The 12849-nt window shown below is 36.3% G+C and overlaps 1 protein-coding gene and 1 long non-coding RNA gene across 2 annotated transcripts; one reads left to right on the top strand and one right to left on the bottom strand.

Moving 5' to 3' along the window:
• The first annotated feature begins 677 nt into the window (after window positions 1-677).
• LOC131323983 (protein ACCELERATED CELL DEATH 6-like) lies at window positions 678-1246 on the top strand. Its single transcript, XM_058355816.1, has one exon. It carries the CDS (start codon window positions 701-703, stop codon window positions 1244-1246), a length of 546 nt encoding a protein of 181 aa, XP_058211799.1. The 5' UTR covers window positions 678-700.
• A 2496-nt stretch (window positions 1247-3742) lies between these two features.
• Window positions 3743-12772, bottom strand: LOC131324193 (uncharacterized). Its single transcript, XR_009199259.1, has 2 exons — window positions 12518-12772; window positions 3743-4009 (listed from the first exon to the last, which is right to left on the bottom strand). It is a non-coding gene; the product is annotated as an uncharacterized LOC131324193 (long non-coding RNA).
• Window positions 12773-12849: the final 77 nt, after the last annotated feature.

Genomic DNA, 12849 nt, shown 5'->3' with positions numbered 1-12849 from the left:
GCACCAATTGTTTTCATCCCCCTACACATTACTAACTATAAAAGTTTATAACGCGTACTATAAGTTAAATTAGGTAAAAATGAGCACAAAATCTCAGACAAAAATTTTAAAATATGTTTTAAATGAACATTGACAAGTATAATGAGCTAGTTTTGTTAATGACTTTATTTTAAAATATTTCTCTAAGACAGTTAAAATAAAGAGAATCAAGAAATAATAACTCCAAATAGATAACCAGCTCGTAAAGCAACAAATATAAATGCACCATATGATGAAATTCAAGCATAAAACTAATTCTATATGTGTATTTTCAACATATGTGCAAGTGTGTGTATTTATATATATGCAAGCATGGATTGGCCCTGCCACGTTATATCTTAGCGGATATGGAAGTACTATGAGTTTGATTATGGCCATCCGATTTCTCATTTATTTTCTAACACTCCAAAGCATTTTCCTGCGATGAAGCATTCACGAGTTTATCAGTCGAACTAATGCGCTGAATGCACCGTGTCGAATAATTCTCTTATATTTGTCCACGCATCGTCTTTCTTAAATGTCATTGGATTTACACTTTCTATCGACGATACTTGATATAAAAAAAATAAAAATGAAAGACATGAAAAACAAAAGATAGAAGAAAAAACCAAACAAAGGGAGAGGCTGATGGCAAAATTACATAGAATGGTTCCAAACCTTGATGGTAGTGGCTGCACTTATAGCCACCATCACCTTCGCAGCTGCTTTTGCAATTCCCGGTGGCTATGATGGAAACCAAGGTCGACACCAAGGCATGGCAGTCCTAGCAAGAGCAACAGCTTTCCAAGCGTTTGTCATAACCAACACCGTAGCCATGATATGCTCCTTCATATCTCTATTTCTATGCATCACTGGTTTATGGTTTGCTTACACAGGAGATGATGATGCTTATGATCTTGCCATTGCTCGCTATGTTGGTGCGGTTGTTCTTATTTTAGTTTCCATGTTTTTCCTGATGACTGCGTTCATTGCAGCTACTTTTGCCATGTTAGCACATGTTACCGTGTTTTCTGTGTCCACTTGTATTATTGCTTGCATCCCCTTTATTGCAAATATTTTGGAACTCAGAAAGTTTGTTTCCAAATTTTTGAGCCAGAAGAGTCGTGTGCTTAAAACGTATAAAACGTATTCAACTGTCCTTCAAAGAGACAAAAGCCAACAACTGGGCCTGACTCATCCTTTTACTTTCTCATGTATCATGTTTTGAGTTTTAATTTATTCTTTATTTATTTATTAGAGTGTCACGCCCCGATTTCTCTCTCCCTTATCTTCCCCTCCAAATTAAGAGCCCCGATTTCTCTCTCCCTTATCCTCCCCTCCAAATTAAGAGACAAAAGCCAACAACTAAGCCTGACTCATCCTTTTACTTTCTCATATATCCTGTTTTGAGTTTTAATTTACTCTTTATTTATTTATTAGAATGTCACGCCTCGATTTCTCTCTCCCTTATCCTCCCCTCCAAAGAGACAAAAGCCAACAACTGGGCTTGACTCATCCTTTTACTTTCACATATATCCTGTTTTGAGTTTTAATTTACAAAAAAACTATAAGCAGAGACAATTCGCAGAGAACCATGCAGAGACAAACGCGTTTGGCCCCATTTTGAGTCCCAAAAAAATCTAGAAAAATATCCATAAATTTTTGAATATTATTTTATGGGGCCCTGTAAAAAATCAGCTCCAGTGAATATCGGTAAATATTACTTTTTGATTCGTAAGGGCGAATTATTCAAAAATTTATGGATATTTTTCTAGATTTTTTTGGGACCCGATATGGGACCAAACGCGTTTGTCTCTGCGTGATTCTCTGCGAATTGTCTCTGCTGTTAGCTGAGCTCTTTAATTTACTCTTTATTTATTTATTAGAGTGTCACGCCCCAATTTCTCTCTCCCTTATCCTCCCCTCCAAAGAGACAAAAGCCAAAAACCGACGTGACTCATCCTTTTACTTTCACACGTCTCCACCTCACTATATATGCTATTCCCTCCGTTCCTTTTTTTAGTCCAGTATTTCATTTTGAAATGTCCATTAATAAATATTTATTTTGTAAAGTTAAGGGGTAAAAGTTAATGCATTATCTATTTTGTTCCTAAAAGTAGATTTTATTTTGAAAAGTTAGCGAGTAAAAGTGTAATGATGATGGGTAAGTAAAAAAAGTGAAGAAAAAATATGTGAAAGGTGTAATGACGATGTCTTTTTAATAAGTTGGAGTTACGAAGCAGGACACTTAAAAAGGGACGGAAGGAATAATGTCTTTTTCTTTGGAAGCTGATTTTGCCGCACTCTAAATTGTTAACGCCACTGTCCTTTTTGTTTATATTGAGTGAAGTTACTAAAATACTCTTGTTCTTTGTAATGCCTACTTTCTCTCACTTGCCAAATGACTGACTTGCCCCTTTCTCTCCCACTACAAAGGAAATAAAAGAGCACACAGAAATTACAACCCGAATCTTCTCCTTTCTCTTGCAACTGACTTAGAAAAAAAGGGGCAGACAAGAACTAAAAAAAAAAAACCCAGAAAAGGTTTCTTCTCCTTTCTCTTGCAACTGACTTAGAAAAAAAAAACATCCAGAAAACTCCATTAAAAAATATACTTCACTACTAAAACCATACAATTCCAATTAAAGCTTTATCATCCATCACATTATATAGTCATGCAATTTCATTAGTTCTGCATACATTTCCCCAAAAATTTAGCTAGTTCCACATGACTATTAGTTCTTCAATCAGTCCAAAAACATTCAACAAGTTCCCCACAAATTGATTCTACACATTCAACTAATTTGTGCTCCGCAAAAAGTGGATGCGTCTTTGTCTAATTTGTGCTTTGCAAAAAATCGAAAAAATTTAGCACCTACACGATAATGATCTCCACCACACTTATAACTGCAATGACGTATTGATATCATATTGAGCCACACAAAAGTAATTGGAAAGTATATCAATAATAAAGCAAGATAGAAACATGTATGAGTCGCGGAAAATATGCTCAAGTATCATGAAATAGAATAAATAGATAACTTACATGGTGTTTCGAGCATATTTAGAGAGACATCTTGGTCGGCCAAGACAAAATGAGGGTCCGAGCTACTGCTTTTATCCTTGTGTGGGCAGGTGCGGCTATTGTGTCCAACACGGTAGCAAACACTACATGTACGGGTCTTTTTCGCGATCTCAAAATGCTGAAGGATGACGAGTGGTAGAGGAATCTCCCTTTCTTTTCTTTGAACCCAATGGGCATATCCTTTGTGGGGTTGAGTGTTAGGATCAAGAGTCAACAGAATTTCACCGTCAACAAGTTCAGCAATTCGCCTATGGCTATCTTCTTTTTGAGCAAAAGGCATTTGTTTGTATTTATCATGGAACCTCTTGAAAAGACTTTCAATTTCACTTCCATTTGTGTCTACTCCACCATCCATATCAGTAAATGATCTATCAATTCTCCACTGTGGATGTATATCAAGTAGCAAAGTTCCATCTTCCTTATCTCTCATCATGTGTGCACAAGGTAAACCCATAGTTCTTGAGAAATGACCAGTACAAGGACCCAAGACATAATCTGTCCGAGCCAATTCACATTACTTGAAAAGCTCTCCAAGTGTGTCACGTCCTAGATTTTCAACAAAATACTAATACTTTTTCTACCAACAAGTCATTCTCTCAACTATATTTACCCTTAAATGTCATTCCAATCCAAACAAAGAATCAAAGTCTCTTCAATCTAAATTTTTTTTACATAAAGTCTCCCAAATGTCCTCCATTAAAAAGGGCTTCACAATAATCAAGGAGATGAGTTCATACATAGCTTTACATATGTTCACACCAAAAGGTACAACCTTCAATTGCGGATGAAGTACACAACGTGATTTAGACTAGATGATAAACAATTCCTTAATAATTTCAATGAAGCTCTCAAGAGACATCTCAATATACACTCCATGCAATTCAAGCTAAGTCCCATGGCGAGTACCTGAAATGTTAGGGTGAGCTACACTAGCTCGTAGAGATATCCATACCTAAATTATATGCAGAAGTGAAAGGTTAGGGTGAGCTACACTAGCTCGTAGAGATATCCATACCTAAATTATATGCAGAAGTGAAGACAAATATTAAGGAAAAACATTTTCCAAAAGCAAATTTGTTGTCAAAAAGAGGAACACAAAATACCACTCATGTTGGGAAAAAATATATATATATATTTAACTCCATTTCTCAAATACTAACACTCTCAGCTACACACGCACACGCACCTCACTTCACTGGTCACACTTGCTTCTAAGTCGACACACTACACACAAAAAATATATATATTTAACTCCATTTCTCAAATACTAACACTCTCAGCTACACACGCACATGCATCCCACTTCATTGGTCACCCTTGCTTCTAAGTCGACGCACTACACACAGAGAAGTGAAATACAATGTGCACAAATACCTTAACCTCAATGTGTCATCAAAGAACTCACACGTCCACCTAATTTAATCTTTTCAAACTTAAGTTTTATCGTGTCCTCCCTCGTGTCCCATTTTATTCTGTCTTTTCGTTTTCTTCACATCATCAACAAGTGTGAATTATCCACCTATACGCACATGCATACCATTCAATCAAATCTCCAATTTACCATTATAAGTTTAAACTACAATACCAATGTAACTCTTTAACAATAGATACTATCACATCTACAACATCAAATTAACATGTTTCCATACCAAATAAATTACCACACCAATCCCAATTTATCAAGCCACTATAATTTAGGAAGTCTATAAGAAGGAAGAAAGCAAGCATCGACACTTCAAAGCATCCAAGACACCAACTCAGGTTAAAAGTTTGTCGTTTCTCACAAGTGCTTTGTTCTGTCTAAACTTCACATTCTAAATCAACATATTAACACTCACAACCTTCTGTATTACCACCCTTTGCGTTACAGTAAACATCACCCAATGGTTCGATTTCGACATTTCCACCCTTTGCGTTGCAGTAAAATATAACTCATTAGTTGGGTTTCTGCATTATCACCCCTTGCGTTGCAGTACTTCCCCATTACAACCCTTGGACTACAATCAATTAATCTCATCAATCAGATAACATCAACATCAAACACTTTTTTCCAGTCTCAATGTGAGACCCTGCTCTTATAATAAAAGTAGAACATAAAGTTGAGTTAATTTAATTATATTTGTGTGTGAGGGTTTATAAAGTGATTTTCCTAAACTATAAGGATGTAACTGTAAAAAAAAAAGATGGCATGTGCTGTGTGTGCACGTGGAAAGCATTTGTTGTGCATGTGTGTGTATGTGACACATATCTAATGGAAAGAAGCAAAGCAAAAAAAAAAAAAAAAGAACGAACAAGGGTGATCAGAAAACAGAGAGAAGAAGAGGCAACAGAAAAGAGGGGAAAGAGAAGAAAAGGGAAGGAAAAAAAAAAGAATTAGGTTTGTGGTAAGTGCTTTAATTTTCTTCTTAATTTGGGTGTGTTATGATTTGTTTACATTCCTCTCTAATTAACTCTAGGGTTTGTGTAGGATTTGAATTAAGAAACTCAAACACAAGTTTTTGGTGCTGGGAATAGATTTCTTAGATACTTAAACTAAATTTTTTTGGTGAGATTAATATATAATACCTAATTAGCTGGTTGGAATGGAAGGACATGATTGGAACCTACTCCTATTGTAGTTGGACATGTGAATTTGCTGGTAAAAAACGTACCTTGAAGTGCTGAAACTAGAAATCAAGTGCTGAACTTATGATTTCGAAGCTGTGAAGTATATTTAAAGTGCAAAAATTACTTTTTGTGTGTTGAAATGTGATTCTATGTGCAGCCATTGAGAACCTAATTGCAGAAAATGTGTGCTTTTGGTGCTAAAACTGAGTATAGCCGCTGGAACTTGGAATTTGGATGCCAAAACTGCATGTCTGGATGTAGGAATTACATACTAGATGTTGAATTGCAACTTGAGCTATAAGAACCTGTATCAGAGAAGTGGAAATCAATTAGGATACTTAGTTAAGGAGATAGTATAGAGAAAATGGTTGTTGGTGTTTAACTTTTTGGGCATCTCTATACTAATACTTACATGTATGAATTTATGTGCTGTACGCCAAGTTCGGAAGCGACGACGAGCACCGTGACTCCATGTAGGGAGTGAGCTCGTGTTGGTACCTTTTTGGCTGGACCTCGAGGTGGGTGTTCTTATTTTTAATAGCAGAAGATGAGACATGGTGTAAAGTTGTTTTTCGTATTGAAATGGTTAATATTTGGCTTGAGCTCCTAAGCGAGAATATGATCGTAGCCTTAGTGGCGTTATAATATGGCCTTAGTGGCGTGAATAAATATTGCCTTAGTGGCGTAAAGAGTATTGCCTTAGTGGCGTTGATATGGAAATTGCCTTAGTGGCGTTATGAATATTATGTAATGGAACGTTATTGTGGGCTGAATATTCTTGTTTTAAATTGTTGATAGCACTTGTCTTTATTGCTTCTCTTATTACGAATAAGCACATTCACTGAGCAAGTTGAAAGCTCACACCCCCACAGTGATTTCTTTTCAGGTGCGTGACGGCACGCGGGTCCATTGCAGAGTCTAGACAGGAGTTGTGTATATAGAAGTCAAGCTTTTTGACTCTTTTGATTATGTGCCTATTTTTGGAGCTTGTATATGTTGTAAATACATGTGGGCACGTTTTGTATGACAGTTATTTTCGTATATATGCAAGTTAAGTTTTTTTTTATGAGTTGGACACCTAGCTGGTGCTTTTATTTACTGTTTGAGCAGGGCCAAGGCGTGGATCCATCCCATTTGGAAAATAAATTTTAGTGTGGTGTTTTCCGGAATGGGGTGTGACACTCAATGTACGACAAAACACACCAATCAAACCAACTCAAAGATTAACTATGCATAAATAATACCATCTTCACGATTATAACAATAAGAACACCCAAGTCCAACTCTTTCATGTAGGAAATCCACCACATATCTTCATCAATCAAATAACATTAACATCAAAGCATTCGCTTGCATATCGAAACATCAATACACGTGACACATTAATCACGCCGGACATCGAAAAGCTCACACACACACTTATTCACACACCTTTTACTTAGATTCTAGGCCCACCATTGCCAATATCATTTTCTGTTATCACGTTTCTATTTTTTTTAAAGGCCTGGATACACTTTAGGTTTCTCGAACGACTACTTTCTCTTCACCGATTCATTTACTAAAACATACCCTTTTAACAAAATCAACTTTTCACATCTCTTAAATTAAACCCACATACTAGCCCAACATCAAAACAAGAGTATTCGAAGATAGACAAGCTCAAACTCTTTCTATGGCCCCTTTTTTTAAAAAACTGATTCAAGTTTTCCCAAATCACACCCATTTAAAGCATAGGGTTGAGACACTCAATAATGTGCTAAACTACCACATAAAAAAGCACACAGAGAGAGATATCTCTAGATTAAAACTCAGTTCTTCCAAAAACCCCAAAAGTCCCGGCACACAAGGCACCACATATTTCTTTGTGAAAATTTGCCATACTCTTACAGAAAAATCATATTCTTTCATCTTAAACCCAAAAATATTGAAACCAAGGCCAAACGTTGCACCACTACAAGCACTACACTCAGTAAAAGTCCTAGGTTCAAAAACGAGGGGAGATTAACCTAACAATCAAAAGAAAAACAGATTCACAACCATTTTCGCACCAGTCAACCAACCCTGCTTTAGAAATTCACCAAAAATTATATACTTAACCAAATTACTTGATTCCAACGCCAATCTCTTCTTAAATTAAATATGCAGCTCCTGTAAAAGACCCAAAGCCACCCAAGGTGTTCAACATGCCCAGGACATTAAAAGAAGGCAGCCATGCACAGATTCGCACATCCAGGAAACAGCCGGTATTCAAAAATTCATAACTAATTGTGTGATTATCGGTTTTTCATGATCTTGGTACCAAAATCTTCGTATCAAAACGTACTTTAACAGTTATGAAGACACCAAAAATTGATTCCTAGCAGAAGGGCCCCCAAAATACAGATTACTAAAACCTACGAAATTTTCAGCATACACTAGATTTATTCAAGACTCAAAATAGATGATCAAACTTGATTCTTGTACATAAAACTAACACTTAAACATATAAAGAAGGCAGGAGATCCCAACCTTGAAGGTTAGAAGCATGCCCGAACATGGAGGAAACTTCTAAGTGCTCCGATCATGAATTTTCTCGGATGGATAGAAACCTCTAGTCGCGTACAACTTAATTTAGTACTTGGGATTTTTTCAAAATCTCATTCTAAGGTGATGAAATCGAAGAGAGAAGTTTGGAGGAGAGGTGAGAGAGAGAGTCGGCCGAGAGAGAGAGAGAGAGAGACGTGTGTGTGGCCTGGAAAGAAAAGAAATATAGGTGGGGGGAAATTATCCCCTACACACACCTGCACTTATACACCCATGCATATTACACTTGCATCCCAAACTTCTAAATTCTAGCACATTCGACATCCGAACTCATTCTCCATTTTATATCTCTACTCATGCCTTCATAAAACATAAAGAATTATGGAAATCAAATACCGGTCTCTACATCCTACCCTTCTTGAAGAAATTTCGTCCTCGAAATTTGATAAACCACGGTCTATCACATTCTGCCTCAATGAATACACGCAAAACCACTTGTGATCGAAGTTATTCAACCATTCAACAAACACGAAGTCTTAACTCGAGAAACTTACGTTCATTATATCGAAAATAAATAAGAATTCCTTTCTAACCTTGTCTCTCCTTACCCAAACTACTACACAAAACTCTCGGTACAGATATCACATTACCCCTTAACACATGATCATGAAGATCTAGGACACGCACCAGTTTCTCCTCAAAATGATGCACCGACTCTAGCTCTAGACCTGTTCATTTTACGACACAACGCAAACAATCCCAATTCTAATCGAACAAACATGACTCACTAAGCATGCCAAACAACTCTTCCCGAATGCTACCATCTCCATCTTCCTTTTTGCCTTCAGTTCAATCTAAAAGAAATAATTCTAACCGTATGTCTGCTTATTATATCGTTTAGTCCACTACCTACAAATCACTTCTAACTCCGTACATTAATGTTTCAGCCACAGTCATGCAACAACTTAGATATGTAACAGACAGTCAAGAAAACACAAATAAGATAACTCTGAATACTTCTTTCTATATATTTTTTTTTACAGAAATTCCTCTTTTCTTTTCCGATGCAACTCAAAAATTTTGCCTCAAAACAACCCTGTCACGTTTCTACATATTCAAGTGTTCCATCCAAGGCTTAACCTTAATTCATCATTAGATCGTTATTCAAGACTTAACCTTTCCTTTCAACATTTTCCTTAGCATAGAATCAAGAAACTAAATTCAACCACAATTTTACACTAGTTCTTGTTAATTAAAAACATCATCATCAAGTCATATTCTAACATCACTTAGTGTCAAACACACACGTACCAACCTATCATCATGAAGGTAATAGAAAGCATTGCAATTCCAAAAGAATTTAACCATTTCACTTCACAGTTCTCAATTCTCTATCGGATGCAAAAACACATGTTCACATGAGACATAACAAGGCACGCATACTCTTCGTAACCCCTTTCAAACAAATTGATAAGCTCACCCATAGAGAAAATTTTGCAGTTGAACTTATCTCTTTATGGTTAAAAGAATTAAATATTATCTTGCTTATTAGTACACCATACAAGACAAGGTCCAAGTTGATACCCCCCTTTTTTTAACAGGTGTCTATTCTGGATATTCAATCTCTAAGTTGCAGTGGCCAGCTGCACCTCAAACTGAATATCCGGAAGTAGATCCTCAAAATCTTAAAAAAAATAAGTTTCACATATGCTAGATATGGTCACCCTTAGCAATCTATATATCAGTTAACATAAACATATGAGATGCATTATACGTTCAAGCTTACCATTTAAGATAGCACAAAACAGACACCAAATACAATAGCGTAAAATATTATACACAGAATCACCCAGAACAGTGATCAATACACCACAACCACAAGACATAACCACGTCACCTCAACTGCATTAATATGTAGCTTTCTCCAAATACACATATTTGTAAAACACAATTTTTCAGCCGCCACAAGAGTTAAGTAGAAGAACTAATCAACAACCACAACTTCACTTACGAGGTCAAACCTCCAATTTTCTCCAATAAAGGTCAACAACACTATATGACGCTACAGAGATGCAATTAAGATGTCGCGTAGATCGGTGTAAGCTATTCACGTACACACAAAATTCATGCCCCAATGCAACCGCTAGACTCATAAGACTAAGTGTCTCCCCACGGTCACAAGGTATTCTAAACCTATGCTCTGATACCAAGTTGTTACGTCCTCGATTTTCAACAAAATAATAATACTTTTCTACGAACAAAAGTCATTCTCTCAACTATATTTACCCTTAAATGTCATGCCAATCCAAACAAAGAATCAAAGTATCTTCTTCTTCTCTCTAAATTTTTTTTTTTTTTACATAAAGTCTCCCAAACGTCTTCCATTAAAAAGGGCTTCACAATAATCAAGGAGATGAGTTTATACATAGCTTTACATATGTTCAAACCAAAAGGTACAACCTTCAATTGCGGGTAAAGTACACAACGTGAATTAGACTAGATGATAAACAACTCCTTAATAATTTCAATGAAGCTCTCAAGAGGCGTCTCAATGTACACTCCATGCAAATCCAAATTAAAGGCCATGGCGAGTACCTAAAAGGATAGGGTGAGCTATACTAGCTCGTAGAGATATCCATACCTAAATTATATGCAGAAGTGAAGACATATATTAAGGAAAAACATTTTCCAAAAGCAAATTTGTTGTCAAAAAGAGGAACACAAAATACCATACTCATGTTGGGAAAAAAAATATATATTTAACTCCATTTCTCAAATACTGACCCTCTCAGCTACACACGCACCCCGCTTCACTGGTCACACTTGCTTCTAAGTCGACACACTACACACAAAGAAGTGAAATACAATGTGCACAAGGACCTTAACCTCAATGTGTCATCAAAGAACTCACACGTCCACCTAATTTAATCTTTTAAAACTTAAGTTTTATCGTGTCCTCCCTCCTGTCCCTTTTTATTCTGTCTTTTCGTTTTCTTCTCATCATCAACAAGTGTGAATTATCCACCTATACGCACATGCATACCGTTCAATCAAATCTCCAGTTTACCATTATAAGTTTAAACTACAAAACCAATGTAACTATTTTACATTAGATACTATCACATCTACAACATCAAATTAACATGTTTCCATACCAAATAAATTACCACACCAATCCCAATTTATCAAGCCATACCAACTCAGGTTAAAAGTTCATCGTTTCTCACGAGTGCTTTGTTCTGTCTAAACTTCACATTCTAAATCAACATATTAATACTCACAACCTTCTGTATTACCAAAATCAAACATACCCTTTTACCGATTCATTTACTAAAACATACCCTTTCAACAAAATCAACTTTTCACATCTCTTAAATTAAACCCACATACTAGCCCAACATCAAAACAAGAGTATTCGAAGATAGACAAGCTCAAACTCTTTCTATGGCCCTTTCTTTTTTAAAAACTGATTCAAGTTTTCCCAAATCACACCCATTTCAAGCATAGGGGTAAGACACTCAATAATGTGCTAAACTACCACATACAAAAGCACACACAGAGAGAGAGAAATCCCTAGATTAAAACTTAGTTCTTCCAAAACCCCCAAAAGTCCTGGCACACAAGGCACCACATATTTCTTTGTGAAAATTTGCCATACTCTCATAGAAAATCATAACTCTTTCATCTTAAACCCAAAAATATTGAAACCAACGCCAAACGTTGCACCACTACAAGCACTACACTCAGTAAAAATCCTAGGTTAAAAAACGAGAGGAGATTAACCCAACAATCAAAAGAAAAACAGATTCACAACCATTTTCGCACCAGTCAACCAACCCTGCTTTAGAAATTCACCAAAAATTGTATACTTAACCAAATTACTTGATTCCAACGACAATCTCTTCTTAACTTAAATATGCAGCTCCTGTAAAAGACCCAAAGCCACCCAAGTGTTCAACATGCCCAGGACATTAAAAGAAGGCAGCCACGCACAGATTCGCACATCCAGGAAACAGCCGGTATTCAAAAATTCATAACTAATTGTGTGATTATCGATTTTTCATGATCTTGGTACCGAAATCTTCGTATTAAAACGTACTTTAACAGTTATGAAGACACCAAAAATTGATTCCTAGCAGAAGGGCCCCCAAAATACAGATTATTAAAACCTACGAAATTTTCAGCATACACTAGATTTATTCAAGACTCAAAATAGATGATCAAACTTGATTCTTGTACATAAAACTAACACTTAAACATATAAAAAAGGCAGAAGATCCCTACCTCGAAGGTTAGAAGCATGCCCGAACATGGAGGAAACTTCGAAATGCTCCGATCATGAATTTTCTCGGATGGATAGAAACCTCTCGTCTCGTAGAACAACTTTAGTACTTGGGATTTTTGTCAAAATCTCATTCTAAGGCGATGAATTCGAAGAGAGAAGTTTGGAGGAGAGGTGAGAGAGAGAGAGTCGGCCGAGAGAATAGTGAGAGAGAAAAAAAAAAAAACGTGTGGCCTGGAAAGAAAAGAAATATGGGTGGGGGAAAATTATCCCCTACACACACGTGCACTTATACACCAGGGGTGGGCATGCCTGACACGAAAAACAAAATAAT

This window comes from Rhododendron vialii, chromosome 4a, assembly GCF_030253575.1.
Source record: "Rhododendron vialii isolate Sample 1 chromosome 4a, ASM3025357v1".
In the NCBI taxonomy this organism is placed as follows: Eukaryota; Viridiplantae; Streptophyta; class Magnoliopsida; order Ericales; family Ericaceae; genus Rhododendron; species Rhododendron vialii.
The sequence above is the reverse complement of the archived record's forward strand: the minus strand, read 5'-3'. Positions and strand labels throughout refer to the sequence as shown.

Bases quoted from the DNA above. Each gene is read 5' to 3' on its own strand.
- LOC131323983 (XM_058355816.1), top strand. From the start codon at position 701: ATGGTAGTGGCTGCACTTATAGCCACCATCACCTTCGCAGCTGCTTTT.